We start from the raw sequence: 26,935 nt of genomic DNA on the forward strand, positions 1-26,935 counted from the left end.
CAGAGTTCACACAGCATGGGCAGGCTCAGAACCCAAGGACAGCTCCCGGTTCAGCCCAGCTGGAGGTGCCCAGCTCTGGAGCTCTCGACTGGACTTAGAGGAGAACAGGGTGAACTGGGTTCTGATTCCCAGGACAAGGGGATTGGGCAGGGATCCTGGCCTTGCTAAAGCTCTGTCCTGCTGGAGACAGGGGCAGGGCTCCCCAAAGGTGTGAAGGCTGGTGGGACCAGGCACTGAGCTGCAACTATGCTTCTCTGGTGCAGGTGGAGAGAGAAGCAGGAGGAAGGCTGTGCCTAGTGCTTCCAACTCCCCTAGGACCCAGGGATGCTGGGGTATTCAGACACCTTCTGGGCCTCAGTTTCCCTTTTTGTCCAGCGAGGGCCAGGAGCTGGTCTCACGGGTATCACACTCGGCAAGGGTGCCAGGGTAAGATGCACGCATGTCAAGAGGCCACCGGAGCGTGTGCACAGGCCGCCGGCTGGCCAGGCAACCCCCTCCCCCCTCCCCTGCGCGGCCCGGCCCCCGCCCCGCCTCCGGTGTGGTGTGCGATGGGGGGCGGGCGGCGGGCTGAGCCGAGAGGAGCAGAGCCGAGCGGACGCCGCCACCTGATCCCATCCAGGCGCGGAGAGGCTAGCGGCCGGCTCTCGGCGCGCGGCTCCCGGTGCCCGCGGCGGATTTGGAGACAAGGAGCAAGAGGGAGCCGCGACCAGCCCCCAACCCGGTCGGAGGCTGAGCCCCCGCGGCGTGAGTACTGCAGTGGCCGGCTCAGGCTGGGGGCCGGTAGACCCGAGCGGGATGGGAACGAGCGGTGGGTGGGAGAGTGCGGTTGGGGCCCAGAGCCTGGAGAGCACGAGGAGGGGGCGCTGTGCCCCCAGGGGTGCGGGCCAGTCCGGCCTATCCCATAGGGTGACCCGATGCCGTTGGCCGATCCCTGGGGAAGGTCGGGATAAAATTGAGGGAATGGGGGTGGGCAGCGATAGAAGACCAGGGGGATTGGGAGGCAGGGATGATGTGGGGGTGGGGTGGGGGTGGATGACAAGGAACGGGGGCTGGGGTGAGAGGGGAAGCAATAGGGGGGAAGATACTGGATTTCTTGGGTCAGCCCCTGGCCCCTTCCTCTAGCACAGGGGCACTTTGCCTATTCTGGGCTGTGCCAGCTGGTCAGGAAGGAGTCTCCAGGTCATCCAGCCATGGGGATTAGGGGAGCATCCCCGGCCAGGGCACCCTCCTCCTCCAAATGCCTCAATATCAGCCTAAGAGCTTGGAGGGGCAAGAGCAAAGGGCCCATTTAGAGTGGGTGGGCACCCAGGCCAGCAGAGCCCGATCAGCCCCGCCAGTTCCTTGGGTTCCCTGGAGAAGGAAAAGCAATTTGCAAAGCCAGGCAGCAGCCTGAGGTGGATCGTTCTTACTAAAATTAGCGCTGAAGCTCTGATAAGGCCGGGCACCCTGATCCACCTGGATGCCGAGGGAGACACTCTGCGCAGAAGGTGGGGAGGCCAGGAGGCAGGGCCCAGCCACCCAGCCCAACCCAGCCTGGAGAAGACACCGGGCCACCCCAGCCTCACAGCTCTATGAGAGACAGTTTGAACGAACTCACCAAGGACAGGGAGGCCTCCCCCAAAGTCCCAGCAGCACCCTCTCTCGGGACCTGGAATGTTTAGCCTGGCGGCGCGCCCACCCAGAGGAGACAGGGTTACTATTTTCAAATACCTGAAGGTTTGTTATGGAGAAAAACGTCCTTGTGGTCTAGCAACTGTGCACGGTGGAAGGTGGCAAGGGAAGAGCAGAAGATGCTAACTGTTCCAGAAAGAACTTTCGAACAGCAGAGGCAGCCCAGGCATGTACCAGGCTTGATCTGGAGGGGACAAGCACCCTGCCACGGTGGCAGCCAAGCAGGAGACTCAGTCTCAGCTGAGTTCTGGAAGCCTCACCTGTCATCACTCTCCAAGGAACAAGTCGGTCAAAAGCCATGGCTTTTGAAGGTGCCAGACACCCATGGAGACAGAGGCGGCGATCCACCAAGTCAGAGTGATGCCAAAACCTCTGGTGAGGCGTGTGCTGACCAGACCGGAGGCGCGAAGGAAAACCCCAAAGTGAAGGACCAGCTGGGCGCCCACCTAGACTCCCACGCGTCACAAGAAAAAGCCCGCATGGTGAAAGCAGCAGACCTGGGCCCTTTCCAGAGGAGCCACAGGCAACTCACTGACTTGCACGGTCCTCCTGAGACGGCAAAGCATCCTGCGGGCCGAGGCCAAAGGCTTAAATTCATCTTTTTAATAAACTGATCATCACTTTTTTAAAAAGGAAAGAAAGGAGCCATTGCCCATCTTGGAGGGCTACTGTCCCGGGGACGCTGGCACTCACTGTGTCCTCTTCCCCAGCAGGCTCAGACTGGGGGCTGGATCCCCAGGGCTGAGCAGGGGAGGGGGACGGAGGGGCCACCAAGCACTCTTCTCTGTGTGGCGGCTTGAAGCATCTCCCAGGCAAAGGCCACCATAGCTCACTGCAGGCCTGACCTCCCTGGCCGAGAAACGGCAGTCTCAGTGAACGTAGCAAAGACAGGAATAGGCTTGTCCCCCACTTTGCCCCTTGGCAACTCCTGCAGGCACAGGGAGTGAAGAAGGCATCCTGAGAGGGGCTGCTACAGACTCCCGCCCTCCACATGGAGCCTTGGACTTGCCCTGCTAAGCCCTTGGTTGCCCTGTGTGGCTGGACCCTTCACCCCCTTGGCTCCAGGAAGATTAGTCCTGTCTGCAGGCTGGGGAAGAAGCCAGGTGACAGGATCTGGAGAGCAGGGAAAGGCAGAACCGGGACATCTTTCCACCCAAACAGGTTTAAATGTAATCCAGGATTAATTGGGGGGAGGGGGTATAAAAAAGAGGGACTGGAAGCCAAGCCCAGGGCCCCAGGGGAAGGTGATGGTCAAAAGAGTTTTTCATCTGCCTCACCCCTCCTGGGACCCAGGTGTCCTAGTTACACACACGTACATGCCCCTAACGCTTGGGGCTCCCCCGCCCCTGTGGGGACAGGTATGTGAGGTTGCAGCTGGACCAGCCCCTGAGACAGAGACCCCACCTGAACTGGGTGACAGGCCCCGCTGCCGCAGCTGACTTTCCACTGGAGCTGCCAAGGGCCGGGCTGCCCTTGAGCCAAAGCACTGGAGTGGGGACAGAAGACCAGGCAGCAATCAGACCCTTCTGGAGACCTCAGCAGGGCAACAGGCAGGAGCCCCTCCCCCGCTGCCAGCCCCCGCCCCGGTCAGGTCCCTGTCTGGGCAGTCAGCTGATGGGGTGGCAAGGGTGTCAGGTGTCTGGGGATGGAATCAAGATAAGGTTCCAGGATTTCAGGGCCTTCCTTTCTCTTCCTCCTGGATTTACTGGCCTTGAGTTCTCAGGGCAAGAGCCCAGTGAGGGCCTCCCCGGTGGCGCAGCGGTTGAGCGCTGGGTTGCGAAGCTGCCTGCAGCGTCGGCAGCGCTGGTTCGATTTCTGGCCGCCGGGCGAGGGTCCCACATGGCACGCAGACCTCTCCTGCTGCCCGCTGCTCCCCTCAGCAGTGTACTTCGTCAGTCTGCCTGTTCTGCTCTCCCCTCTGGCTCTGGTGAATTCTCTCACCCTCCCGTGCTTCTGACTGTACCCAGTGCTTGTGTAAATAAATAAATAAATCTTAAAAAAAAAAAAAAGAGCCCAGTAAGGCGTTGCTCAGAAGCAGACAGAACTGAGGGCGGGGGGAGGGGAAACCTGTTCTCACAGCATCCACTAGGAGCCAGAGTGAGCAGGTCTGAATCTCCATTAATACCAGCTGTGGGGCCACCACTGAGTGGCCACCACTGAGTGGCATCATAGCCGACAGCCTCAGTTTCCTTGTCTGTAAAATGGAAATAACGCCTACGTGGGGCTGTGGTGAGGATGAAGGGAACAGTACGCTACACACAGTAAGCCTGCGGCGCCCACTCTTCCTCTTGTCAGAGACTCAACATCACTGTCTCTGAAGAGCTCAGTCTCAGGAGAGTCAAGACCAGCCAGCGGCCAAGGCAGCCAGTCAGGTAGTCCTGGAGGAGAGGAAGACCTGAACTGAGACTTCTGCTGTTGAGTGCCAAGGTGAGACTACTGGGCAGACAGAGCCAAAGACCAAAGACGAGGACAATCGGGCAGGCAGAGAAGCAGAGAACAGGGGCTCAACCGAGGGAGTGATCATGGCCCAAAGGGCTGGCCGCACCCCAAAGCCTGTAATTCCACCCAAGACTAAGTGATGCGCAGCGGTGTGGAGATAGGGTCTGGTAACGAGAGGCAGGAATCTGATCTTCCCTGGCCGCTCTGCTCACCCACCCTCTGGAGTTTTCCTTCTCAGCAGTCGTGCTGGGGCCCAGAGCCCATATCCTCTGCCCACTGCAAACCTGTTTGCCTCCTTCTCCTGCCAGGCCGCTCAGGAACACTGGCCCTGCTACCAGAGCCCCAGGAGCCTCCATGAGTGCCGAAGAAGGGAGTCCTGGATAGCGAGGCCCTGTCTGGTCCAGGAGAGGGTACCCCATCATGGCACCCATCCTCCAGCACCTGCAGCAAGCCACCAAGATAATGAGCCGCAGGAAAATCCTGCTGCTGGTGCTAGGGTGCAGCACCGTAAGCCTCCTCATCCACCAGGGGGCGCAGCTCAGCTGGTAAGGCGGCTGGGGTCTCTCCTTCAGTTTCTTCCACTGGCAGAAAAGTCCCTCTTCTGCTTGGTTTTGCGCCTTCCCACTATCTGAAAATGCTTTCCATATCGTCTTTTCAGATCCACATAAACTCCCTGGGCAAGGACTATTCCTCACCAAGGGCAGAGTGACCCCAAGTCAAAGTCTCAAGTCAGTGACCAGGCCAGGAGTCTAATTTAATTTAGCCCGAGTCTTCCCACAGGACTGGGCGAACTTCCCTCACTCCTGAGCCCCAGATTCCTCACCTCTAAGATGAGAATGCGTGACCCACTGGTTGCCCTGACGCAGGATTCCACACAGTGACAATTAGGAGCCCTGACCCTGCTCCTAGCGCGCTGTGTGAACCCTGCAAAAGATCCCTGTACCTCTCAGGCCCTCGACTTCCTGATGTTCTGACCACGAGAATGGTGTGAATGGGCCCAGACCCCCTGCCAGATGATTTGGTGGCTTTAAAAGGACATCTGAGTAGACATCCCGAGTCCAAACCAGGCAGAGTTAGGAGTTCTCAACAGTGTCCTCAAAGCAGTGAGAGCTGTCCTCGTTAGTTGCTGCTTAGAAGGGTGGAGACAGGAGAGCCACTCCAAGTCCGATGAGAACTTGCAGGTCGCGGGTGGTCTCCAACACCCTAGTTTCAGGATGGAGGAAGCATGAGAGCTTCACGAAGGCAAGGATGAGTATCCACCTTCCACACTATCATCGTTCTAGAACCCAGACAGTGGAGACTCAAACGACAGTGGCTAAGTGAAGGAATAAGGCTCCGGGGACCTTAACAGAACGGTGGCAGCTCGCTGGTCCCTGCCTGTGTTATCCTAGAGAGAAAGACGCCAAGATAGAAACTCTGGCCTTTGCCTTCTGTAATCTCAGCGGTAACATCCCATTTCCCTGCCCTATCTATCCTATGCCAGCAGGGGGCGCAGGGGTCATCTCAAGAGGCCGCTTACCAAGTCCCGCTCCTGTTCTGGGGGTAAAACCAGGAGGGGTGGCCCTAGGGGGGTGGGCCCCGGGTCAAGGGCACCCTTCTCATCCCCCTCCTCTCCGCCCACCCTCGGCCCCTGCAGGTACCCCAAGCTCTTCCCGCCGAGCTGTCCGCCTTCGCGGGCCTCGCCTCCGCGCCCCAAGCACCTGACCGTGGCCTTCCTGAAGACGCACAAGACCGCGGGCACCACGGTGCAGAACATCCTGTTCCGCTTCGCGGAGCGCCACAACCTGACGGTGGCCCTGCCGCACCCCAGCTGCGAGCACCAGTTCTGCTACCCGCGCAACTTCTCGGCGCAGTTCGTGCACCCGGCCACGCGGCCGCCGCACGTGCTGGCCAGCCACCTGCGCTTCGACCGCGCCGAGCTGGCGCGCCTGATGCCGCCGGGCACCGTCTACGTCACCATCCTGCGCGAGCCGGCCGCCATGTTCGAGTCGCTCTTCAGCTACTACAACCAGTACTGCCCGGCCTTCCGGCGCGTGCCCAACGCGTCGCTCGAGGCCTTCCTGCGCGCGCCCGAGGCCTACTACCGCGCGGGCGAGCACTTCGCCATGTTCGCGCACAACACGCTGGCCTACGACCTGGGCGGCGACCACGAGCGCAGCCCGCGCCGCGACGCCAGCTACCTGGCGGGCCTCATCCGCCAGGTGGAGGAGGTCTTCTCGCTCGTCATGATCGCCGAGTACTTCGACGAGTCCCTCGTGCTGCTGCGGCGCCTGCTGGCCTGGGACCTGGACGACGTGCTGTACGCCAAGCTCAACGCGCGCGCCGCCGGCTCGCGCCTGGCCGCCATCCCCGCGGCGCTCGCGCGGGCCGCGCGCGCCTGGAACGCGCTCGACGCCGGCCTCTACGACCACTTCAACGCCACCTTCTGGCGCCGCGTGGCGCGCGCCGGCCGCGCATGCGTGGAGCGCGAGGCGCGCGAGCTGCGCGAGGCCCGCGAGCGCCTGCTGCGCCGCTGCTTCGGCGACGAGCCCGCGCTGCGGCCCGCCGCGCAGATCCGCACCAAGCAGCTGCAGCCCTGGCAGCCCAGCCGCAAGGTGGACATCATGGGCTACGACCTGCCCAGCGGCGGCGCCGGCGCGGCCACCGAGGCCTGCCTCAAGCTGGCCATGCCCGAGGTGCAGTACTCGAGCTACCTGCTGCGAAAGCAGAAGCGCCGGGGCGGCGCGCGCGCCCGGCCTGAGCCAGTCCTGGACCACCCCCCGCCGCGGCCCATCCGGGCGCTGCCCCGCGGCCCCCTGGGTCCCTGAGCCCCGAGAGCCTGGGCTCTGGCCTAAAGGGGGCCGCTCCTTCCCGAGAGGGGAGTCCCGCGCGGTGGGCTGGCGACGGCGCATCTCCCTGTCTGCCCCCGAGCCCCGGGCGGGGGGTGTGGGGGGGCTGAACCCCACCCTCGAGGAGGGTGCTGATAGGCCCGAGTCCTGGATTACCCTCTCCTTCCTGACTGATCGGTGACTTTGACCCGAGGCCTGTCCAGAACTGCCACCCTGCCCTTGCCTGGGGTTGAGTCCCCACTGACTTTTCCAAGTGGGTGAGCCGGGGCCGCAGGGAGGGGGCGAGCCCTGAAGAAGGGCCTGCCCGTGGACCGCACCAGCCCTCGCTCTTCCGGGGTCACGTGCCCCCCCCACACTGTCCGTCTTCCAGGTTCCACCCTCCCCACAGACTTAAGCTGCTCCCACACTCCCAGAACCAAGAGTTCTTGAGTTGGGCTTTTTGTTTGTTTTTTTTTCCTTTTTTAATAAAATATGTTAAATGTGCAGGTGTTTTGTCTGTCATTGAAAGTCAAGTTTCGGGACCTCCCTGGTGGCGCAAGGAGTTAAGTTTCAGCACTGTGAAGCTGTTGCCAGCCACTGCAGCAAGGGTTCGATCCCCGGCCAGGGTAAGATGGATCCCAGGCCAGGGAGCTGACCCACATGGTGCCACAGACCTCTCCAGTCTCCCCTGCTGCTCCCCTCAGCAGTGTATTTCAGTAGATCCGCCTGTTCTGCTCCCCACTCTGTTTCTGGTGAATCTTCTCTCTCTCTCACACACACACACACATCTCTGGCCTATACCCCAGTTCTTGGATGCATAAATAAAAAATTTTTTTAAAGATTTATTTATTTACACAAGCACTGGGTATAGTCAGAAGCGCGGGAGGGTGAGAGGATTCACCAGAGCCAGAGCGGGGAGCAGAGCAGGCAGAAGGACCGAAGTACACTGCTGAGGGGAGCAGCGGGCGGCAGGAGAGGTCTGCGCGCCATGTGGGACCCTTCTCCTGTGGCCGGGGAGCAACCGGGGATCGAACCGGCGCTGCAGAGGCTGCGGGCAGCTTCGCAACCAAGCGCTCAACTGCTGCGCCACCGGGGAGGCCCCATAAATAAAATTTTTTTAAAAGTCAGGTTCCCCATGTCTGGGGGCACCCAAGATCCTCAGGGGGGGGGTCATCACAGGACTGGGGCCCAGTTTCAAACAAGCTCCTCTGCTGGCCTTCCCAGAGCCTCACCACTCTCATCAACCCCATGATTGACAAGGCACCCAACACAGATCCATCTCAGCCCCTTTCTTTAGAGAGAACCTACTCATTCTCATGGAATTCAGCAACGTTTATTGAGCATATTGTATCTGTAATTGGGGCACAGATGAACAAGGCAGGACCTTCCATCTCGTGGCACTGGAGTGGGTGCAGGGGTGCGGGAAGACTGACGGGCCCAGGAGGACCAAACAGGGAGGCTTGACTCAGAATTTTCCCTGCCCCTGTGTCACTGACTCCTACCCAGGTCTCCTGAGGAGAAGTCAACCCTGCCTCTGGAGGGCCATTCCCTGCCCCTGCGTCCTGGAGCACAGCAAAACACTCAGAATTGTCAAAAGGAGCCTCCTGCAGATGAGCAGAGAAGGGGGACTTCTGTTACTTAATTCAGAGCTGCGTGGGCCTATCTGGACAAGTGATAAAAATAACAGCTGACGGGTCAACGAGGGGCCGGCCACTGTGTCAGGGTGTTTATGCACAGGAACTTAGCGAGGGGCCCCGCTCGTGGGTGTGGGAACTGAATCTTGGAGAGGTTAAGTGAGTCCCCAGGTCACATAGTTACAAGCAGCCTCCGTAATTCTCAGCGTGGTGGTGTGGTGCCAGAGCCTGTCAGCAGGGTGCCCCCGAAATCAAGAAGTTCATGCGGCCCGGGCTAGGGCCACCACGAGGAGGACCTCTCCCCAAGAGAAGAGATTTTTATCAGCTCCTCTTTATTTTATTCTCCACAGATAGTGTCTTCCCCGTTGGGCCAGGGAGCTGGCAGTGGTTGGTTGACGGCTGGCATGAAACTGCTTGGGCTTGAAAGGAAGCTGCTTTTATGGCACCCTGCTTTTTACCGGGGGAGCTCTGGAGAAGGCAAAAAAAAAAGGCAGCAATTAGAGACACACAAAGACGTAATTAGGCTCCGGCACGAAGGAGCAGTAACAAATCGTAGTAGACAGAGACATTGCTCCAAAGACAAGCATCCTCTGCTCCCAGGCCAAGAAGCTGTCTGTCTGCCACTGCCCCCTCCCCTGAGGCCCCAGCCTCAGCCTCTGGTCACACCTTTGCCAGGAGCACCCTTCACCTTGCCCAGGGTCCTCCCAGAAAAACTCAGAACTGTCTCTAAGGTCTGCCTTGATTGGCCTGGTCCACCTTCCCGGGCCCTTGGGTCTGTGGGCTCCCCTTTCATATCCTTGTCCCCCTTCAGCGGAGAGCACTCAGAAAAACAAGGATTCAGGGACAAACTGGATGTTCCAGCCCTGGGAGCTTTCTCTGTTGGATGTAGGAGCAAGGGCAGACATTAACTGAAGACGGAATAAAATAGCAGGGGCACTCGGTCTCCTTCGTCCCAACATTTCCAGCTTCAGCCACCCCCCAGAAGGATGGGCCCTGCCCCTGGGCCTCCAGGCTACATGGATGCTCCTTCCGTCAACACACACGGTGGGCCCTCTCCACATGTTTCCAGAGCTTTGGCAGTGGGTGAAATGATGTCCCTGCCTAGAGGAACTCATGCTTAGCCCCAGGACAGGGGACACTGGCTTGGGGGGGAATTGCCTCCCCCAGTGCTTTGGAGTTCAAGCCCTACTGGTTCCATGACATTGGTCTCAGCCTTGGCACTTCACCTGCCTCAACTGTGAAATGAGTCACTTCCTTCCTGTTCCTTGTGTGAACGTACTTGAGGTGAGGCACCACCTGGCACACAGAGGTGTCCCCCCAGGAGCAGGTAAGGGCTCTTCCAGGACAGACACCCACAGATGGAAGAAAATGTTTTGTGTCCTTGGTTTTTATGACAGAAGGATGTGTGTGGTGTCGGGGGAGCGAAAAGGAGGATGGGAGAACCATCTGGAGAGGCTCCCAGCAGGAGGGATGTCCTAGCTGAGAACAGGAACGGGGGCGGGCGCAGATGGAGGGACCAGCACTTGCAGAGGCCCTGGGTGTGAGCACGCCTGGGGCTCTGAGAGCCAGGGGGCCGGAGGGTGTCGGGGGAGGATGCCTGCTCCACGTTATGAAAGGCCTTGCGTGTCATGCTTCAGGGTTTAGATTAACAGTGTCCTGTGTAGGACACTGGAGTGAATGGAATGACCAGAGGTGACCAGCATGGGGGGGCTGGGTGGCCCTCAGAGTAGAGGGGGTCACCATGTCAGCCCATCTGGAAAGACAGCACCCCAGGGACGTCTGGTCTAGTTGATAAGAAGTTCCTGGGGTAAGGAAAAGAAAGATCTATAAGAAACCGCAAAAGCTCTGGGAGAAGTTCAGCAGCTGAACAGCGATGCCAGCTGGAATGATGGAGCACTTACCACACGCTGGCACCTCCTCTGTGCTCGGTGTGTGTTAACTTACTAGCATCTTATGACAGCCCCGTGAGGCAGATATTCTTCTTAAAAAAAAAAAAAAAAAGCTTTATTTATTTATGCATACAAGAACTGGGGTGTGGGCCAGAGGTACAGGGGGTGAGAGGACTCATCAGAGACAGAGTGGGGAGCGAACAGGGGCATCTACTGAGATACACTGCTGAGGGGAGCAGCGGGGAGACAGGAGAGGTCTGCTGCTCCATGTGGGTCAGCTCCCTGGCCGGGGATCGAACTCGTGCTGCAATGGCTGCCAAAAGCTTGACAGCGCTGAGACTTAACCTCTGCGCCACCAGAGAGGCCCTAGATGTTATTTTTATGCCCCATTCACAGGAGGGGAAACAATGTACAAAAAGGTGAAGGGCGCAGAGTCCTCCACACATCCAGGGAGAGGTGGAGCTCGCTGGGGCCAGAGCCTCCCTGGGCCTCGGCCTCAGGAGCCCAGAGCCTGCCCTTATGATACGTGGGCTCGAGGGAATGCTGGGTTTTGTTTTGATTTTGATTTTTTTCTATTGAGGAAACACTGGCTGACCATAGTGTAGTTGGCTCAGAGGTGTAGGCTCACACCTCTTCAGAAGCATGTCACCACACGCACCCACCAAAGAGCCTCCTTGGGGGGCACTTAAGTACTCAGATGCCCCAGGGAAGGACTGCACCGGGCAGGCAAGCTGGGCTACCTGCCAGCACAACCGGGTAGCCCCTCAGGATGGGCCAGAGGAGTAGAGGGGGCACTGCAGGGCAGGAGGACGGGTTGGGGGGTACTCCTGGGGGCATCCGGAAGAGGGGATAGGAGAACAGGTGGTGACGGGGGAGGGGAACAAGGCAGGGACTTGAGATTAGCGCCCCACCCCACAGGTCTGCAGAGATCTAAGGAACTTGGCCTCCCCTCTGATCCCCGAGAGTCCCCCTGGTCCCCTCCAGTGGGCGAGGACAGGGCAGGAATGGCTTCCCCATGCCCACTGCTCACCCCACCCAATCTCACGGGATTTATACAATACCTGGCAACAGGGTGCAAGAGTCAGCGCCTGAAGCCCCATTATAAATGGGAAGATTGAGTCCCAGAGGGAGGACATGGCTTCCAGAGGGCAGCCCGGCTGCAGCCACAGGGGCAGGATCCTGGGTTCTCTCAGGCCTTCCCCAGGCTCATTGCATCTGCTGGGTGGAAATCCTATGGAACAGGGTGCCACATACTGTCCGGTTCTTCTTCAGGGACACTACACTGGTGCTTGAAATCATCCCCATGTGTGAGCCCAAGAGACCCAGGGAAAATGGGCAGGTTCTTTTGAGGTTTTGCAGAGACACCCTCACTTTTGTCACATTTGATTGGCCAAAGTTACAAGGCCCATCCAGACTCAAGGTATGCAGAAGTACATGCTGCAAAGTCATACTTTGGGGGGCCTTATGGACAGGAGGCACAGAACTGGGGGTTTCTATGTAATCTATCACACTGCCTTTTCCTCTTTCTCAAGCAGGGGAGCTGCTCCGGACTCTGCAGCACTGTAAGAAGCAAAACGATGCACCTGTCTTTAGGCTCCAGCACCAGGTAAAAAGAAGTCTTATGTAACCAGCCTCACAATATCTCGGGTCTTAGCTCTGCATAAGCTGCACCTTCTCCCGACTGTGAGTTCCAACCTGATGGTGCAGTGACCCACAGGAGCAGCCAGCTCACCGGCAGGGAGCTGGGCAAGCACCTGGAACAGGAAGGACGAAGGTAAAAGGAGGATGTGGCACCAGCTGGAGGAGCTAAGACCCCAGCTGCTGCCACAGGTAACAGGTGAGCTAGCCAGGCGGCGTCACTGTGGGAGCTGTGCATGGCACCATGACACATTTCACTTCTACTCCCTGAATCTCGCACAGATTGTGCCCACACTGAGTCAGAGCTCTGCACGGAAGAGAATTCTGGGAAACAGTTCCAGCTTAGTTAAAATGTCTGTAAATCTAAAGCACCCTCTGATACTAATTTGACTATTATTACTCATGGAGGCCAAAGAGCGCCGAAAGCCTTTGGAGACCAAAGACCACAAGCCCAAGACCCTCAGATTTGCTCTGTGACTATTTCCCTAGTCCCAGAATTAATGAGATTAGTGCTCCCCGGCAGGCAGCACCTTCAGTTGGCCCCGACACCGGTGTGCACTCCGATGGTGGAAAGAGCCGCATGGAAGAAGGCCCTGCAGTGGCCCTCCCACCCGCACCGAGTCACAGACCAAAAGTGACCCCGCAAGACTGGGAGAATTGCAGATTCGTGCCACTGTCAAGGATTTGAGAGGAGCAGGACAGTGATTCCAGCTACTCAGCATTATAAGTCTTACAAAGAAAAAAACAAATTAAAAAAAGTGGGACAGGATGACATTTGTTGAACTCTGTTGATTTCTGGGCCTGGATAAAGAATGAGTTGCGGGGGCCTCCCCTGGTGGCACAGGCAGTTGAGCACAGCGCTGTGACACTGTCTGCAGCCTCTATAGCGCGAGTTCTGTCCCAGCTGGCTGGCGAGATCCCCACATGGCGCGGCAGACCTCTCCTGTCTCGCCCGCTGCTCCCCTCAGCAGTGTGTTTCAGTCCGTCTGCCTGTTCTGTTCCCCACTCTGTCTCTGGTGAGTCCTCTCACCCTCCTGCACATCTGGCCTTACCCCGGTTCTTGTATGCATGAATAAATAAATCTTAAAAAAAAAAAGTTGCTTTCCAGTTTATTTCCAAAAAACTCTTCAGCATCACATGATCTCATCACATCAGGTTCGAGTTCTCTCCGGAGGCAGATCCTTTGCACTTCTCCATACTGCCTACTGCACCAGCATTTCACTTGCTAGAATTTTCCATGCTGGCATTATTAGGTGATTGCCAACTGTGTGACTTTTATTCCTCTGCACAACAGGTTTTGCTACCAAATACCTTGCTCTTTGAGCCTTCTTACTCAGCGTTACTGTAGGAGCAGGGCAGATAAAGATTCATTGTGGATTCTGGCAAACAGATACAGGAATCTTGGGGTTCATGGTAGATTCGATAGGCCTTTTTCTGTTTTTTAAAAGATTTATTTATTTATGCATACAAGAACTGGGGTATGAAGTGTGGGCCAGAAGTGTGGGGGGATTCACCAGAAACAGAGTGGGGAGCAGAACAGGCAGATCTACTGAAATACACTGCGGAGGGGAGCAGCAGGCAAGGCAGGAGAGGTCTGCTTTGCCATGTAGGTCAGCTTCCTGGCCGGGGATCGAACTCATGCTGCAGTGGCTGGTAATAGCTTGATAGTGCTGTGTCTTTAACCTCTGCGCCACCAGGAAGGCCCTGACAGACCTTTAATGCTGAAGCAGGGGACCAGGTACACAGGCAGCAAACAAGCCTCCCAGCTCCCCGGGTTTCCATGCTGCCTCTGGCTTCTCTCTGGCGTTTCTTCTCTCCTGATCCCATAATGATCCCCTCCCCGGGCATCCCTGCTGACAGGCACACACACCCTCACCGTGCTCTCCAGGTTCCTGCCGGTGTCTGTATTCATCGCCACGAACGCCCTGCGCCCATTCCTCGCGGTCCTGGTCCCAGGTGCCCGTGCGTGCCCCGAGCTCCAGCTCCCAAGTGCTTTTTGCACCAATGACATCACCTGTGGGCAACAAAACCTGGAAGGCAAGCAAGGACGCAGGTGGTGACTGCAGAGGCGAAGAAGCCTGAGTCACTCCATTTTCCTTGCAGTTACCTTTCAAGTGAAAACCTAATCTATTTGTTTTGAGACACCAATAGATCAGAATGAGCCCATTCACTTGTCAAACGGCTGTGATTTGTAGTTAGGTTCTTTTCAGTTTGACCAAAGCCAACGCAATGTTTGTAAATTGCAGTTTCTTATCACTAACCCTACCGGGTTTGCCTACAGTCCTCTTCCATGTCACACCTCGTAATAAAAAATCACCTCATTCAACCGTTAGACACATTTGTAAAACAGAAAATGCTAACAAGATCTTATTAGAGGGCCTCCCCGGTGGCGCAGTGGTTGAGCGCTGGGTTGCGATGCTGACTGTGGCCTCTGCGGCGCCGGTTCGATCCCCGGCTGTTCCCCGGCCACCGGAGGAGGGTCCCGCATGGCGCGCAGACCTCTCCTGCCGCCCGCTGCTCCCCTCAGCAGTGGACTTCGGTCCTTCTGCCTGCGCTGCTCCCCGCTCTGGCTCTGGTGGATTCTCTCACCCTCCCACGCTTCTGACTGTGCCCAGTGCATGTATAAACAGAACAAACAAACAAACAAATAAATAAATAAAACATGCCTCTATTTAAAAAAAAAAAAAAGATCTTATTAGAAGGGTACAATAAATAACTAAAGAAGAAACTGGCAAAAAATATTCAATCTTCACGCAAAAGTCACTTCTAACATGCATAATTCATGTTTTTTTAGTGTTTACAACAGCAAAGTGGTGGGAAAGCCGCTGACTCACAGCAGGTGAAAATGATTTCTTTGGAAGATCTGCTGTCAGACCATCGAGTTCCTTTGCTCCAGTAAGTCAGGCCCCAGTGCGGGGGCAGGGGCGGGGGGGGGGGCAGGCAGGGAGGAACCCAGGAGGGTGATGCTGACTCCTCCATCTTTGCCCCTCCCCTCCAGGAATAAGGACAATGTTCACACATGGCCAGCAGACTTCCTGCTCTCACACGGAAGACCATGAAAGGACTCACCACGAACACAGGCCCGCTGGCACTGTCAATGGGCTGCTTGTTTCTCAGGCTGCTTGTTACTGTCGGTCGCTGAAGGCCCTGCGAACCAGCACACAGCGCGTGAAGATCAGAAATAATGCTGCTTTTTTATATAGTCACAATACAGAACCCTGGGGCGAGGAGGGTTTCAAGGCCCAGTCCATGGCCCTGAGACCGCTGGCTGGAAACTGCCCGAGAGAGTGCTGCCCTGTGGTGTCCACACCCCAGCCCACAGCAAGGGGGAAACAAGGTGCACGTGCCCCCTGCTGTAATCCATGCCCCCAAGCTCTCACACCACTTCTGCCCTCACCCTGTGGCCACACCTCACTGCAAGGCAGGATTGGGAAATCTCTAATTGGGGGGCCATGTGCCCAGGAAGAAGAGAACGCATTTGTGGAACGACAAGTCATTCTACCAGAGCCTGTCCATGTCCGCCGCTGGCAACAGTGAGTTCCTTGAGAGCAGGAATTCTGGGTCTGTCACCACGGAGAACCTGGCACCCAGCGCCACCGTCTTGCCTGTGACGAAGCTCTCAGGAAGTGGCTATGGCCAAAGTGGCCACAGGGAAGCTTCGAGAGGACAGAATTCGGCGTACAGGAAAAACTTGGCACTGAATTGCAGCAGAGAGATGGGAAGACTTGGTGTTTAAGGGAGCAGACCTTGGAGTTGGCCTAATTTGAAGTTCTTATTTAAAGACAAGTTGGGGGGGCCTCCCCGGTGGCGCAGCGGTTGAGCGCTGGGTTGCGAAGCTGCCCGCAGCCTCTGCAGCGCCGGTTCGATCCCCGGCTGCTCCCCGGCCACCAGAGGAGGGTCCCACATGGCGTACAGACCTCTCCTGCCGCCCGCTGCTCCCCTCAGCAGTGTGCTTCGGTCCTTCTGCCTGCTCTGCTCCCCGCTCTGGCTCTGGTGAATTCTCTCACCCTCCCATGCTTCTGACTGTACCCAGTGCATGTATAAACAAACAAACAAACAAACAAATAAATAAATAAATAAAACATGCCTCTATTAAAAAAAATAAATAAATAAAGACAAGTGGGGAAGAGGATGCTGGTGCCCCTGGGTGGTGCTCACAGCTGACAGGCGGAGCTTTCCAGGCGCCACCCCCAGCGAAGCAGGCGCTGAGGAGAAATTTGGTGGAGCTGGGGCTTTAGCACTTAAACTGCTCCTGAGGAGGTGTGTCTGGGGCAGCCTGAGCTGCCATGTGTGGCTGCGACTTGAACTTTGCCTTCTGCTCAGTGAATCCTCTCTGGATAGAATAGGTGGTATCTAGTCACATGCCAATAAATTCTGTCTCTCTCTCTCTCTCCCTCCCCGCTCAGCTCTCCCCTTTCTTATTCCCTGTGTAAATAAATCCTGTTGTTAATGCTCCCCATGCGTCTGCATTCGCATGGTGTCCTGTGTTCTTAAGTATGTGGAAGAGGACTCACAACTCAGGTCACCCCCACGTTTCCCTCAGAGCTGACCTGTAACATTTATTCACTCACACTGAGCCATAGCACCTTCGTCTATAAAATGGGGATAAAAAATCCATCACACCGGATTATCATGAGAATTAAGTTATGTATAAAGTAGGTTTCGAATAAATAATGGCTCAATACTTTTATTTTAGTAATAACCCAAGAGGGGTTTCCATCACTGTCGTGATCAAGGAGAGAATAATAACATGTACTGTATTGTTACTATAAACTTCACATATCTTAGCTTTTTTATTATCCTCATTTTACAGAGAACGAAACAGAGACATAGGAAGATTAAGCAACTAGTCCAAGGTCACACACTTGCTTAAAATGGAGCCAAGGAGGTTTAACGCCAAGGAGGTTTAACGCCAAGGTCAACTGTTTTTTAGATCAGACTGGTGACTGGACCACTTGGCCTCTTAAAGTTTTGTTTCTTTTTTTAATTTATTTATACAAGAACTGGGGTACAGGCCAGAGGCACGGGAGGGTGAGAGAATTTACCAGAGACAGAGCCAGGAGCAGAACAGGCAGATTGACCGAAATACACTGCTGAGGGGAGCAGCGGGCAAGATAGGAGAGGTCTGCTGTGCCATGAGGGCTGCTCCCTGGCTGGACAGGAATCGAACCCATGCTGCAGAGGCTGCGGACAGCTTCACAACGCTGCACTCAACCCCCTGCTCCACCAGGGAGGCCCTTAAAGTTCTTTCTAACAATAAACAAATCAACTGCTGGGTTCAGTGATGACACCTGGAAATTCTTCATCCAGCCCTGCCATTAACCTGCTGGGTCACCTTGAGCCAATCCCTTTCCTTTTCTTGACCTCACTTTATAATAAGGACTTTAGGTACAATGATCCTTGACTCCTAGGAGGAAGCACTTGGGATTTATGCCTGGGAAGGTGTCTGATAATGATGTCATAGTGAGGAGAATTCCGTGAGAAGAGTCAAGCTTTTCTAGGGAAGCTTTTCTAGCTCCCCAGCTTAGGTAAGAAGGACAAGCCAGGAAGGGGTCTGTTGGGTCCTGGACTTGAGTTCTCCTTCTTCTAGGATTCTTAGATAGTCATGGATCAACCCTCAATCACAGAAAAGGCTCAAGATGAGGCAGACACCAATAACTTGGCTGTGTTCTCTCACCCCCACTCATCAACCCCACACCAAAGACAAGGCCACAGAGGAGGCCAACATCATGAGCCCCAGCAGCATGGTGCACCCCATCACCGTGAGGAGTTCCACCATCATGGGTCCCAGTACCACGGTGACCTAAATGACAATATCTTCTCCCACCACACCCAGCACTCCCATCACCCCCACCACCATGAGGCCCACCATCATGGTAGAACCCCCCATGCCACATCCTTTGCCTTGACTCCTGCCCATGGCACTGCCCTCTCCCACCGTTCCCAAGATCAGAAGTACTCTAATGATGAGCGCGACCAGAGCAGCAGGAGACATCACGATAGGCACCCCCACCACGCTGAGGCCCACCACCACGCTGGACACCCCCACCACACTGAGGCCCACCATCACGCTGGACCCTCCCACCACACTGGGGCCCACCATCACGCTGGACACCCCCACCATGCTGAGGCCCGCCACCACGCTGGACCCCACCACCACGCTGAGGCTGACCACGATGATGGACCCCACCGTCACGGTGGATCCCCCCACCATGCTGAGGCCCACGACCACGCTGGCCCCCACGACCACGCTGAGGCCCGCCACCACGCTGCCCTCCCCCACCACGCTGAGGCCCGCCACCACGCTGGCCCCCCCCACCACGCTGAAGCCCGCCACCACGCTGGCCCCCCCCACCACGCTGAGGCCCGCCACCACGCCGGCCCCCCCCACCACACTGAGGCCCGCCGCCACGCTGAGGCCGACCACAATGATGGACCCTACCACCACGGTAGACCCCACCACCATGCTGAGACCCACCACCATGCTGAGACCCACCACCATGCTGAGACCCACCACCACGGTGGACACCATCACCAAGATGAACTTCACTACTATAAAGAGTCCTACCTCCCTAGTGACCGTCATCACCGCCAAGAGGCTTATTATGAGGGTGGGCCTCATCACTATCCTCCCCAATATGGTGGATACCATCATCATGAAGCCTATCACAGAAGATATCCATATCACGGGGAGACTGATCTCAACCTGCCGTATATGGATCCCTACCAGCATGGCACCCCTCGATACCACGATCACTACAGGGAGCAACACCATGGGGAACACCATTATATTCCACATTATTCTGATTACCTCCACCATGGCCACTATGGGGAGCGCTATCCTGTTCCCTCTCAAGCCTTCAGCTCATATAAGCCCTACGGCATGACCAGGGCCTACCGAGCCTCCACCCATTCTACTAAAGGAGTCAAAGCACACCCAAAGAGTTCAGCTTTCAGCTTGGTTCATTCCTCGAGTACAACTCACTCACACGTCTCTCAGAGCTCCAGTAAAGTCTATTCTCAGGAGTTCTCGAAGTCTACGGAAGACTGGACTTCAGACGAGCAATATCAGAAGCGCAAAAGTAAGTCTTTACTCTCCTTCACCCTCCTCTGACCCCTCAATTCTCATTTCCTGGTCCATATTCCAGACATGACCCAGGGCTTTCTGCAGGTCATGAGGACTGATCCCCATCCACAGGTACTTTCCACTGGCTCCTCACTCACCCGACTACTCCTCACTTTACCTTCTGGTCCTTGAATTATGTACCTCTTCAGGCCATCTGTTGTCTTTTTATTCAGCCACTGCTTTTTTTTTTTTTTTTTTAATTCCCGTTTCCCTCTTGGACATTTGCTCTGGTCTGACGTGGGCGCCTTTCCTTCCTGGGCTCTGGTGGTACATGAAGATGAACCCTGTCCCCAAGGGACTCCAAAGCTGGGGGTGGTGACTTATACAACCAGTGCCACAATATCCAGGGCTGGAGGCCTGTCCTCATATCAGAACAGCTACCGTGGTGGATTCTACTCTATTCCATTCCCTCCACTAAGCTGTGAACTTCTTGAAGACAGAGCCTAGGAGCCAGCATCTGAACAAGAGCCTTATTTGAGGGCAGGGAAGCTGTTAATGCAGAACTCCCCAAACTCAGCTAGTAGTTTAGAAAACCTGGCAACCTTCTCATGAACAGGCCCACAGTGTGTAGAGAGGAGTGGATCTCTAGTTGGATGGGGGTAGGGAAAGCAGTAGAGGGGAGGAGATGTTTCAGCAGAATCTTAGAAGGAGAGAAAAAGAGTTTACCAAGAGAATGGGGTGGTAAGGGGATGGGTTTCCCGTGTATAAATTGTCATGTAAGTGAAGAAAGGCAAAATGTGTAGGAGTGTGAGCCCTCAGAATGCGCTCAAGTAGACCCCAAATCCCAGATGTGCTGGCATGGGCCATGCAAGGGGTCAGGCCTGGGCCCTGAAGGCACCACTGAGGCACCTTAATAAGTGAATGGCAGACATGAACCCCACTCCAGCCTGGGCAGGTGTCTGGGATCCCCAGGGCTTTCTCCCACACGGACATGACTTTCTGATTCCCTTACAGACATCCTGATGAAGAGGAGTCATAAGAAGCACTCTACGGGCTTCTGCCATTGGTTGTGGGAAAAATTAAGTGGCATGTTTCAGGAACTCCGGTACGTGCTCAGAAATCTGACTGAGTCCCTGACCTTTGACGTCTTCATCATTTTCATCATCTTCCTCAACACTATCATGCTCGTGGCCCAGACTTTTGCTGAAGTTGAGGTCCGGGGAGGTAAGAACTGGGAGTCTCAGTTCATGTGGAGAAGGCCACTGATGTTCTAGACCTCCCGCGTCTCCAGTGCTGGGTGATTTACACGACTGAGTGCATTTGCACCTGGCCCCTAGGGAGTAAATGACATTGCCTAGCACTAGGGATGAGGGGGGAGGGAGAAGAGAAAGGAAGGAGGAGGAGGGAGGGAGAGGGAGAGAGGAAGAGAGGGAGGAATAAGCTGAGGTGGACCCATCAGCTCCAGCCAGGAAGCCTGGCTGAATAGGAGGGGGTGCTGTTGGAGACCACAGCCACCAGGTGGCACCCCTGTTCTAAATATGCCACCTTGGCAGGAAGGGTCTGGGGGGCTTGACGGGAGGCTGCAAGTGCCAGGAGACCCTGAGAGGGCTGCGCGGGACAGGTGGGCCAGGGAGGGAGTCCTTAAGATCCTGGGTGGCAGGGCAAAGGGAAGGATCTGTCACGGGGCACATAATTAAGCAGAGGAGAAGAGCACCCGAAGCGTCTTGCAGATCTGCTGCCGCAGGCCCCTGTCTGAACACTGCACTGCCTTAAACGCGCACGTGGTGCTCCTGACAGCGGGATCAGGCAGCTTGTGATCACCCTTTCAGACAGGCACAGAGCGGGCATGGCACACATTGGCCAGGGCAGAGCCCAATCTCCTAAATGGCTGTGAGTTGCAGTGTGTGGCGGGGAGATGCGGGGCGGGGCGGGGAGATGCCCTGAGCAAGCCCCTGTGCCCACAGAGTGGTACTTCTTGGCCTTGGACTCCATTTTCCTCTGCATCTACCTGGTAGAAGCTGTGCTCAAGATCATCGTCCAGGGCTTCAAGTATTTTTTTGACTCCTGGAACAAACTGGGTGGGTGGGATGGTGTGTGTGTGCACGTGTGTGTGAGAGAGAACACCTGGGGGAGGATCAGAACAAAAGGGGAAGGGGCAGGGGGTGTTGCTGTTGGGAGGGCTGGGGGGCAGGGCCAGGGCCTGGCAGAAGCCCTTTAGACACCCCTGTGCCCTCAGACTTCCTCATCGTGATCATGGCCCTGCTGGATTTCTTGCTCCTGCAATTCGAGGCCTTCTCCACTCGCTCTATCTACAACCAAAGCATCTTCCGGATCCTCAAGGTCTTCAAGAGCCTGAGGGCTCTGAGGGCCTTCCGGGTCCTACGGAGGCTCAGGTCAGCTGGGCCACAGCTGCCCACCCTGGTGTGAGGACTCTGAAGGAGGAGAGGGGGTGTGGGCCGGGATGAGGGAGGCTGCCTCTGGCAGACCTCCTGCCTGAGCTGGGGCTAGACCCCTTATTTTCCAGAAAGGGCTGGGACTCCCCCAAGTCATTAGCAAATCTGGGAGGGAGCTCCTGCCTTGGGGTGAGCTCAGGCAGCTACACTGGAGCCCACCCCACGGATTGAGCCTAGCTCTCCACCTCTGCCCACAGATTCCTGACCAGTCTCCAGGAAGTGGCCGGGACCCTGGCCCGCTCCTTGCCATCCATCACGGCCATCCTCATCCTCATGTTTACCTGCCTCTGTATCCAGTGCCCTGGGGTGACGGCGGTGGGGGGGGCGGGGGGAGGGGGCAGAGCAGAAGGAGCGGGGAGGGCCCCGTGAGCCTGGTTTCTCCCTGAGCAAGCAGTCCTCTTCTCCGTGGTGCTCCGGGCGCTCTTCCACCAGTTCGACCGCAAGCGCTTCCAGGACATCTTCACCACCATCTTCACCCTCTTCACCTTGCTCACCCTGGATGACTGGTCCCTCATCTACCTGGACAGCCGGGCCAAGGGTGGGTGCAGGGCAGGGGAGCTGGCTGGGGGCAGACTGAGGGCTCCATTCCCCGATCTTCTGATACTGGTGGTGGGGCCGCCAAGGAACTCGCAGCCAACGGCCTGCTCTCTCCAGGCGCCTGGTATATCATCCCCATCCTCATGGTCTACATCGTCATCCAGTACTTCATCTTCCTCAAGTGAGGCCCCGCCCGCCCACTCTGCTCCCCCAACTGACCCCGAGGCCCCCTTCCCCAGCCCTGGCTCCTTATTCCTGCCGGGAAGAACCCAGAGGAGGGTGCGGGGCCTCTCCTCCGCCCTCCCCGCTGAGAGCACCTCCGTGGGCCCGCAGCCTGGTCATCGCTGTCCTGGTGGACAACTTCCAGATGGCGCTGCTCAAGGGCCTGGAGAAAGTGAAGCAGGAGGTAGGGTGGGGGGAGCCCGCAGGGGAGGCACAGGGGGGAGCACGCGGCCTCATCAGGAAACCGGGGGTGAGGGGGGGTTGGAGGGCAGGGAGTGGGCACCCAGTGGGCAGGGTGGCAGACACTGGACTCCGGCAGGACTGAGGCCTCCTCTTTCCAGAAGGCCGCCCAGATCCACGAGAGGCTGCTGGAAGACTCCATGACAGAGTTCAGCAGAGCAGGTAGCACCGCTGCTCTCTGCTCGCAGGCCCGGAACCCCAGCTCTGTCTGGGGTTTTGGAATCTGAGGGTTGGGAGGACTTCCAGGGCCTGGACTGCTAACAACGTCCTCCAGATGCCCATTCAGAGCCGCCTGCTCTACGGGAGCCTTTGGCGACGAGACTGGTGGGCCAGGGGGTGGCTCAGCAGACGCTGGTTCTTGTCAAGGACGCAGCGGGCCCAGCAGCTGGTCTCACCCGGGATGCCTCGCCTGTGGAGGGTGTGTCGAGACACTGCACACTTGTCCAGAGTCACTCAGAGTGGGTGTCGAGGCTACAAGATCAGGTCTCCTGTTCCTGGTCGTTGGGGCACCAAGGACTTTCGGGGAGGGTTGGTTTTTGAGCCAACTGCTTTCTTCCTGTTCTAAAACCTTTGGAACTTGAGAATCCGGACAGACGCCCGCTCTTAGGAGGACCCACCCCCAAGGCCCAAGGGTGGTCCCTCCCCGGCCTCCACCGGGGACGCCGTGCAGAAAAAAGAATTACTCAGTTCAAATTATTTAGTGCGCCACATGTGCGAGGGCTTCTGGGAAGGAGCGGGGCAGGACTCCCCGGGCGGAGGGTCAGGATTCCGTCTCCTTCCATGTCTGCTCGGACCCCCTGGCTGCCTTTGTTCTTGCACGGCTCTCCCCTTGTGGCGGGAAAGCGACCCCCCCACCACTTCCAGCCCCGAGGTTCTCTTCCCCCAGCAGCTACCAGCAGGCCCCAGAAGCGGGTCCCTTTTGAACCCACTGAACCCTCCGGCCAAAGCTGGGCTGTTCTGATCGGCCGGGCGCAGGCCGCATGTCCTCGGAGCCCGGAGTGGGACCAGCCCCCTAGACCTCGTGGACATAAGAGGCTGGACACTGGGAGGCTCACCAGAAGAGGGCATGGATGCTGGGCAGGCAGACGAACACAGCTCCGCCCCACACCAGAGCCGGGGTGCTCTCGCCTTGGGGGTGTCTGTCCTGGATAAAAATGCACTCAGCCCCCATCTGACCTTGGCCATGGCACACAGGTTCCTACACCTGCTCTCATCCAGGCCTTGTCTTGACACCCCCCCTTCTTTCTCTGCACCCAGAGCCTGAAGTGGTGTTGGGTGAGCTCATGCGACAGAGGCAGCTCCTGGAGAAGAACCTCGGATCCCTGACTGAGAAGTAAGGAGGCGTGAGAGGGGAGGCTCAGGACTTGGGGGCCAGTCCAGGGGCCTGGACCTTGAGCTGGCGGAAGGGGGACACTGCCTACCTCTCTACAAGGGGGGTGCAGCACCATGGTCATGCGGAGCCTGTGGGTGGTTCCTGGATACCGTGCACCTCTTGTGCCCACCCCGCAAGATCTGGGGCCTCAAGAGAATCCCACCAGTGGCACCCATGGCCACAAGAGCACCTCCACGGCCAGGGCCAGGGAAGGGGCAGCAGAAAGGTCGCGGGGAAAGAAAAACTCGACTTATCCAGAAGCATCGAGACCCTTGCTCTGGGCCAGGCCCTGCAAGACTCCAGGGTCCCACAGGGGACACAGATGACTAACCCCTGAGGCCCCTGCTCTAGGCCATGAGTGGGCTTCTACAGCGTGGAGGGAGGAGGAGGCTGGGACAGGGAAACTGCTCAAGCAAAGGCCTAGAGTCAGCACTGCATTCCTGTCAACTTGAGTGGCCTGTGGCCCCAACAGCAGGGACATGTGGCCGTGATTCTGGCCGGGACTCCCTGGCCCAGCCTCCTTCCTGCTGCCTGGTTCTCGGGCCTGGCTCCCTGAAGAGCCTTCCGGACCCACCCTTCTGGACCCCAGAAACTGGACCCACCCCACCTGGCCCTGACTGCAGACAGGGGCTGACGACCCTCACCTGGCTGTCCACCAGGGGAGCCCAGTCTCCAAGGCCCTTCCTGATCCTGGATCACTGCAGCCACCCCCACTGCCCCCATGACGTCACCCACACTCTCCCCCAAGCATAGCACTCTGCTCCACCTCCTGGCCCTTGCTCACACTGCTCTCTCTGCCTGGAATGTTCTCTGGCTGCCCAGCCAGGCTCCAGTGACCAAGAGCTGGCGAGCCGGGTTCCCCAGGCAGTTGGCTTCCGCTCCTGGCTGCGCTCTCCACCAACCACCACAATACAGCTCTTTGCCCACCGGCCTCGCCTGGGCCCTTGGCCTCTCTGAGATATTGTCCTTGGGGTCTTCTGGCTTCCAAGCTCTTCCCTGCTCCCCACCTCAGGAAGCACAGTCCTTGGTAAATGTGGTTTAGGCTTCTCCCTCCTCCCCTGAGTTTCAAGCCCTCCACCGGCACCAGCCTTAGGAAAAGTTCTAGGGGCCTCCTCCTCCAGGCCGACCACTCGCTAAAACCTTCCCAGAGGCAGCTGCATCCCCCCCTCCTGGACTGAGCGCCGAGCCTGAGACCCTCCCTGCTCTCAAACTCAGCTCAGTGGCACTTCCTCCGGAAGTCCTTCCTGGTTCCCGGGCGGGGATGGGCAGGGGGGGTTTCCTCCGGGGCCCCTCTGGGCCCTGGGTTACACATCACAAGTGTAAACAACTTGGTTTGCTTTTCTGGCCACAGAATGAGCCTCCCGGGGACAGGGTCTTTCTTGCTTTTACGTCCAGGTCACCTCGCTGCATCCTGACTGGCCGCGGGCGCTGGTTGATGGATGGGCGGATGGGCTGATACGAAGGGTGGGGGGTGGGGGTCGGATGGCTAGAAAGGTGAAGGAGCTAACGTGTGGGTAGCAGCTGGCGAATGGGTGGGCATTTAGGTGGGGGGTGGGCGGCATAGCTGTTGAAGGGCTGGCTGGGTGGGTCTAGGGAAGAGCAGGTGGCTGGAAGGAAGGTGAGGGAGTGAGGGGCAGGGTGGAGGGTGGCCATCGTGTGAGTGGACGATTAAGAAGATGGGAAGATGCCTGGGGAGGCGGTTGGGTGGGTGCAGGGAGAAGCTGGGTGGCCGGAGGGTCGAGCAGCTGGGTGGAGGCATGGGTGGATGGACGAAGGGATGAGAGATTGGAACTTTCTTGGGACAGGCAGACGTGGGGCTTTCCTAGTACAGAAAAGGAGACAAGACTGTGAAGGGTCACGGTCAGGAAGCTGTGGCTGGGCCTGGAGGCCTAGGGTGAGGCAGGGTGTGGACAAGGGTCTGGGAGCCCGGAGGCCCAGCCGAGCGGGTGGGCCCAGCTTTGCCCCGGCCCCCGCCACAGGCAGCAGGAGCTCCTGTTCCAGTTCCTGCAGCTGACGGCCGCGGTGGAGCACCACCAGCAGAAGTTCCGCTCCCAGGCCTCTGTCATTGACGAGATTGTTGACACTGCGTTTGAGGTGAACCAGGCGGGACCACAGGGAGGCGGAGGGGGCACTGGCAGGCCAGGCGGGGTACCCAGAAGAGGCCCTGGGTTGCATGGGCATTGAGAAGCCTGCGGCTGGCTCCCTCACGTCCTGTCCCCCACCTCAGGCTGGAGAAGAGGACTTCAGAAAGTGACCCCCGAAGAGGGACCCAATCCAGACCTCAGCCTCAGGGCCGCCCCCTGGGGTGGGGCGGGCAATGATGGTCTGGCCCGCAGGTGGGCTCCAACAGAGTTTTCAAACTCCCGATGACTCTGTCCTCATTGGTTGGGTCCAGGCCCAGCGCGAGGGTACTTGGGCACGTGTGTGCGTGTGTGTGTGTGGCGTTCATGTCTGTGTGTGCGTGCAAGCGAGGGTCTGCACACACTGTGTGGTGCGGGTGGGCGCAGGCACTCTTCCTGGCCCCGCCAGCCCCACTGACCAGCCGAGCTGGGCTCGGAAGTGCGGTAGCAGCAGCCAGAGGGCTGCTGTGGGGACGAGGCCGGCTGCCCTGCGATCAGAGAGAAAATGAAAAAGGCTGGGACCTGGGGGATCAGTAACTCCAAAAACAGGGGCTAGAGCCGCGGAGCTCAGGTCTACAGGGTTCCTCAGCAACCAGAACGGTGGTGCCCACAGATGGAGACAGCACCCAGAGGCCAGAAGCGATCCCCTGCCTGCCTGGGGTCAGGGTCTCAGTGATGGGAGGCAGGTGGAGCCTAGTCCCAGGCCTTCTGGCCTTGGGGTGAGGGTGAGAGGTGAGAGGAAGACAGGACAAAGTTGGGGAGTGGGAGGGGGGGCTGAGGGACAGAGGCGTGGGTGGGGGCAGGGGTGTGTGTTGGGTGATGGAGGAGCCTGCTGGGAGGGGAGAAG

General features: G+C 57.6%; 2 protein-coding genes across 4 annotated transcripts; both read left to right on the top strand.

The window, feature by feature from the left end:
* Window positions 1–621: 621 nt before the first annotated feature.
* GAL3ST3 (galactose-3-O-sulfotransferase 3) lies at window positions 622–6,930 on the top strand. Of its 3 annotated transcripts, none has more exons than XM_037517534.2 (3): window positions 622–744; window positions 4,419–4,655; window positions 5,747–6,917. In XM_037517534.2, exons 2-3 carry the CDS (start codon window positions 4,531–4,533, stop codon window positions 6,915–6,917), a joined length of 1,296 nt encoding a protein of 431 aa, XP_037373431.1. In that variant the 5' UTR covers window positions 622–744; window positions 4,419–4,530. The 3 variants fall into 3 exon arrangements, with proteins under 3 accessions (XP_037373431.1, XP_037373433.1, XP_054553435.1); XM_037517536.2 differs by lacking the exon at window positions 622–744 and adding an exon at window positions 3,914–4,098; XM_054697460.1 differs by lacking the exon at window positions 622–744 and having other exon boundaries at window positions 4,281–4,655; window positions 5,747–6,930.
* An 11,114-nt stretch (window positions 6,931–18,044) lies between these two features.
* Window positions 18,045–26,327, top strand: CATSPER1 (cation channel sperm associated 1). The gene is made up of 13 exons (XM_054697550.1): window positions 18,045–18,386; window positions 18,443–19,160; window positions 20,159–20,368; window positions 21,109–21,222; window positions 21,381–21,537; window positions 21,795–21,886; window positions 21,992–22,135; window positions 22,252–22,315; window positions 22,468–22,540; window positions 22,698–22,758; window positions 23,854–23,929; window positions 25,948–26,062; window positions 26,196–26,327. The coding sequence occupies exons 1-13, from the start codon at window positions 18,045–18,047 to the stop codon at window positions 26,220–26,222; spliced, it is 2,193 nt and encodes a 730-aa protein (XP_054553525.1). The 3' UTR covers window positions 26,223–26,327.
* Window positions 26,328–26,935: the final 608 nt, after the last annotated feature.

The sequence above is a fragment of the Talpa occidentalis genome, unplaced genomic scaffold (assembly GCF_014898055.3).
Source record: "Talpa occidentalis isolate TD23 unplaced genomic scaffold, MPIMG_talOcc4v2.1 talOcc4.17, whole genome shotgun sequence".
Taxonomy (NCBI): domain Eukaryota; kingdom Metazoa; phylum Chordata; class Mammalia; order Eulipotyphla; family Talpidae; genus Talpa; species Talpa occidentalis.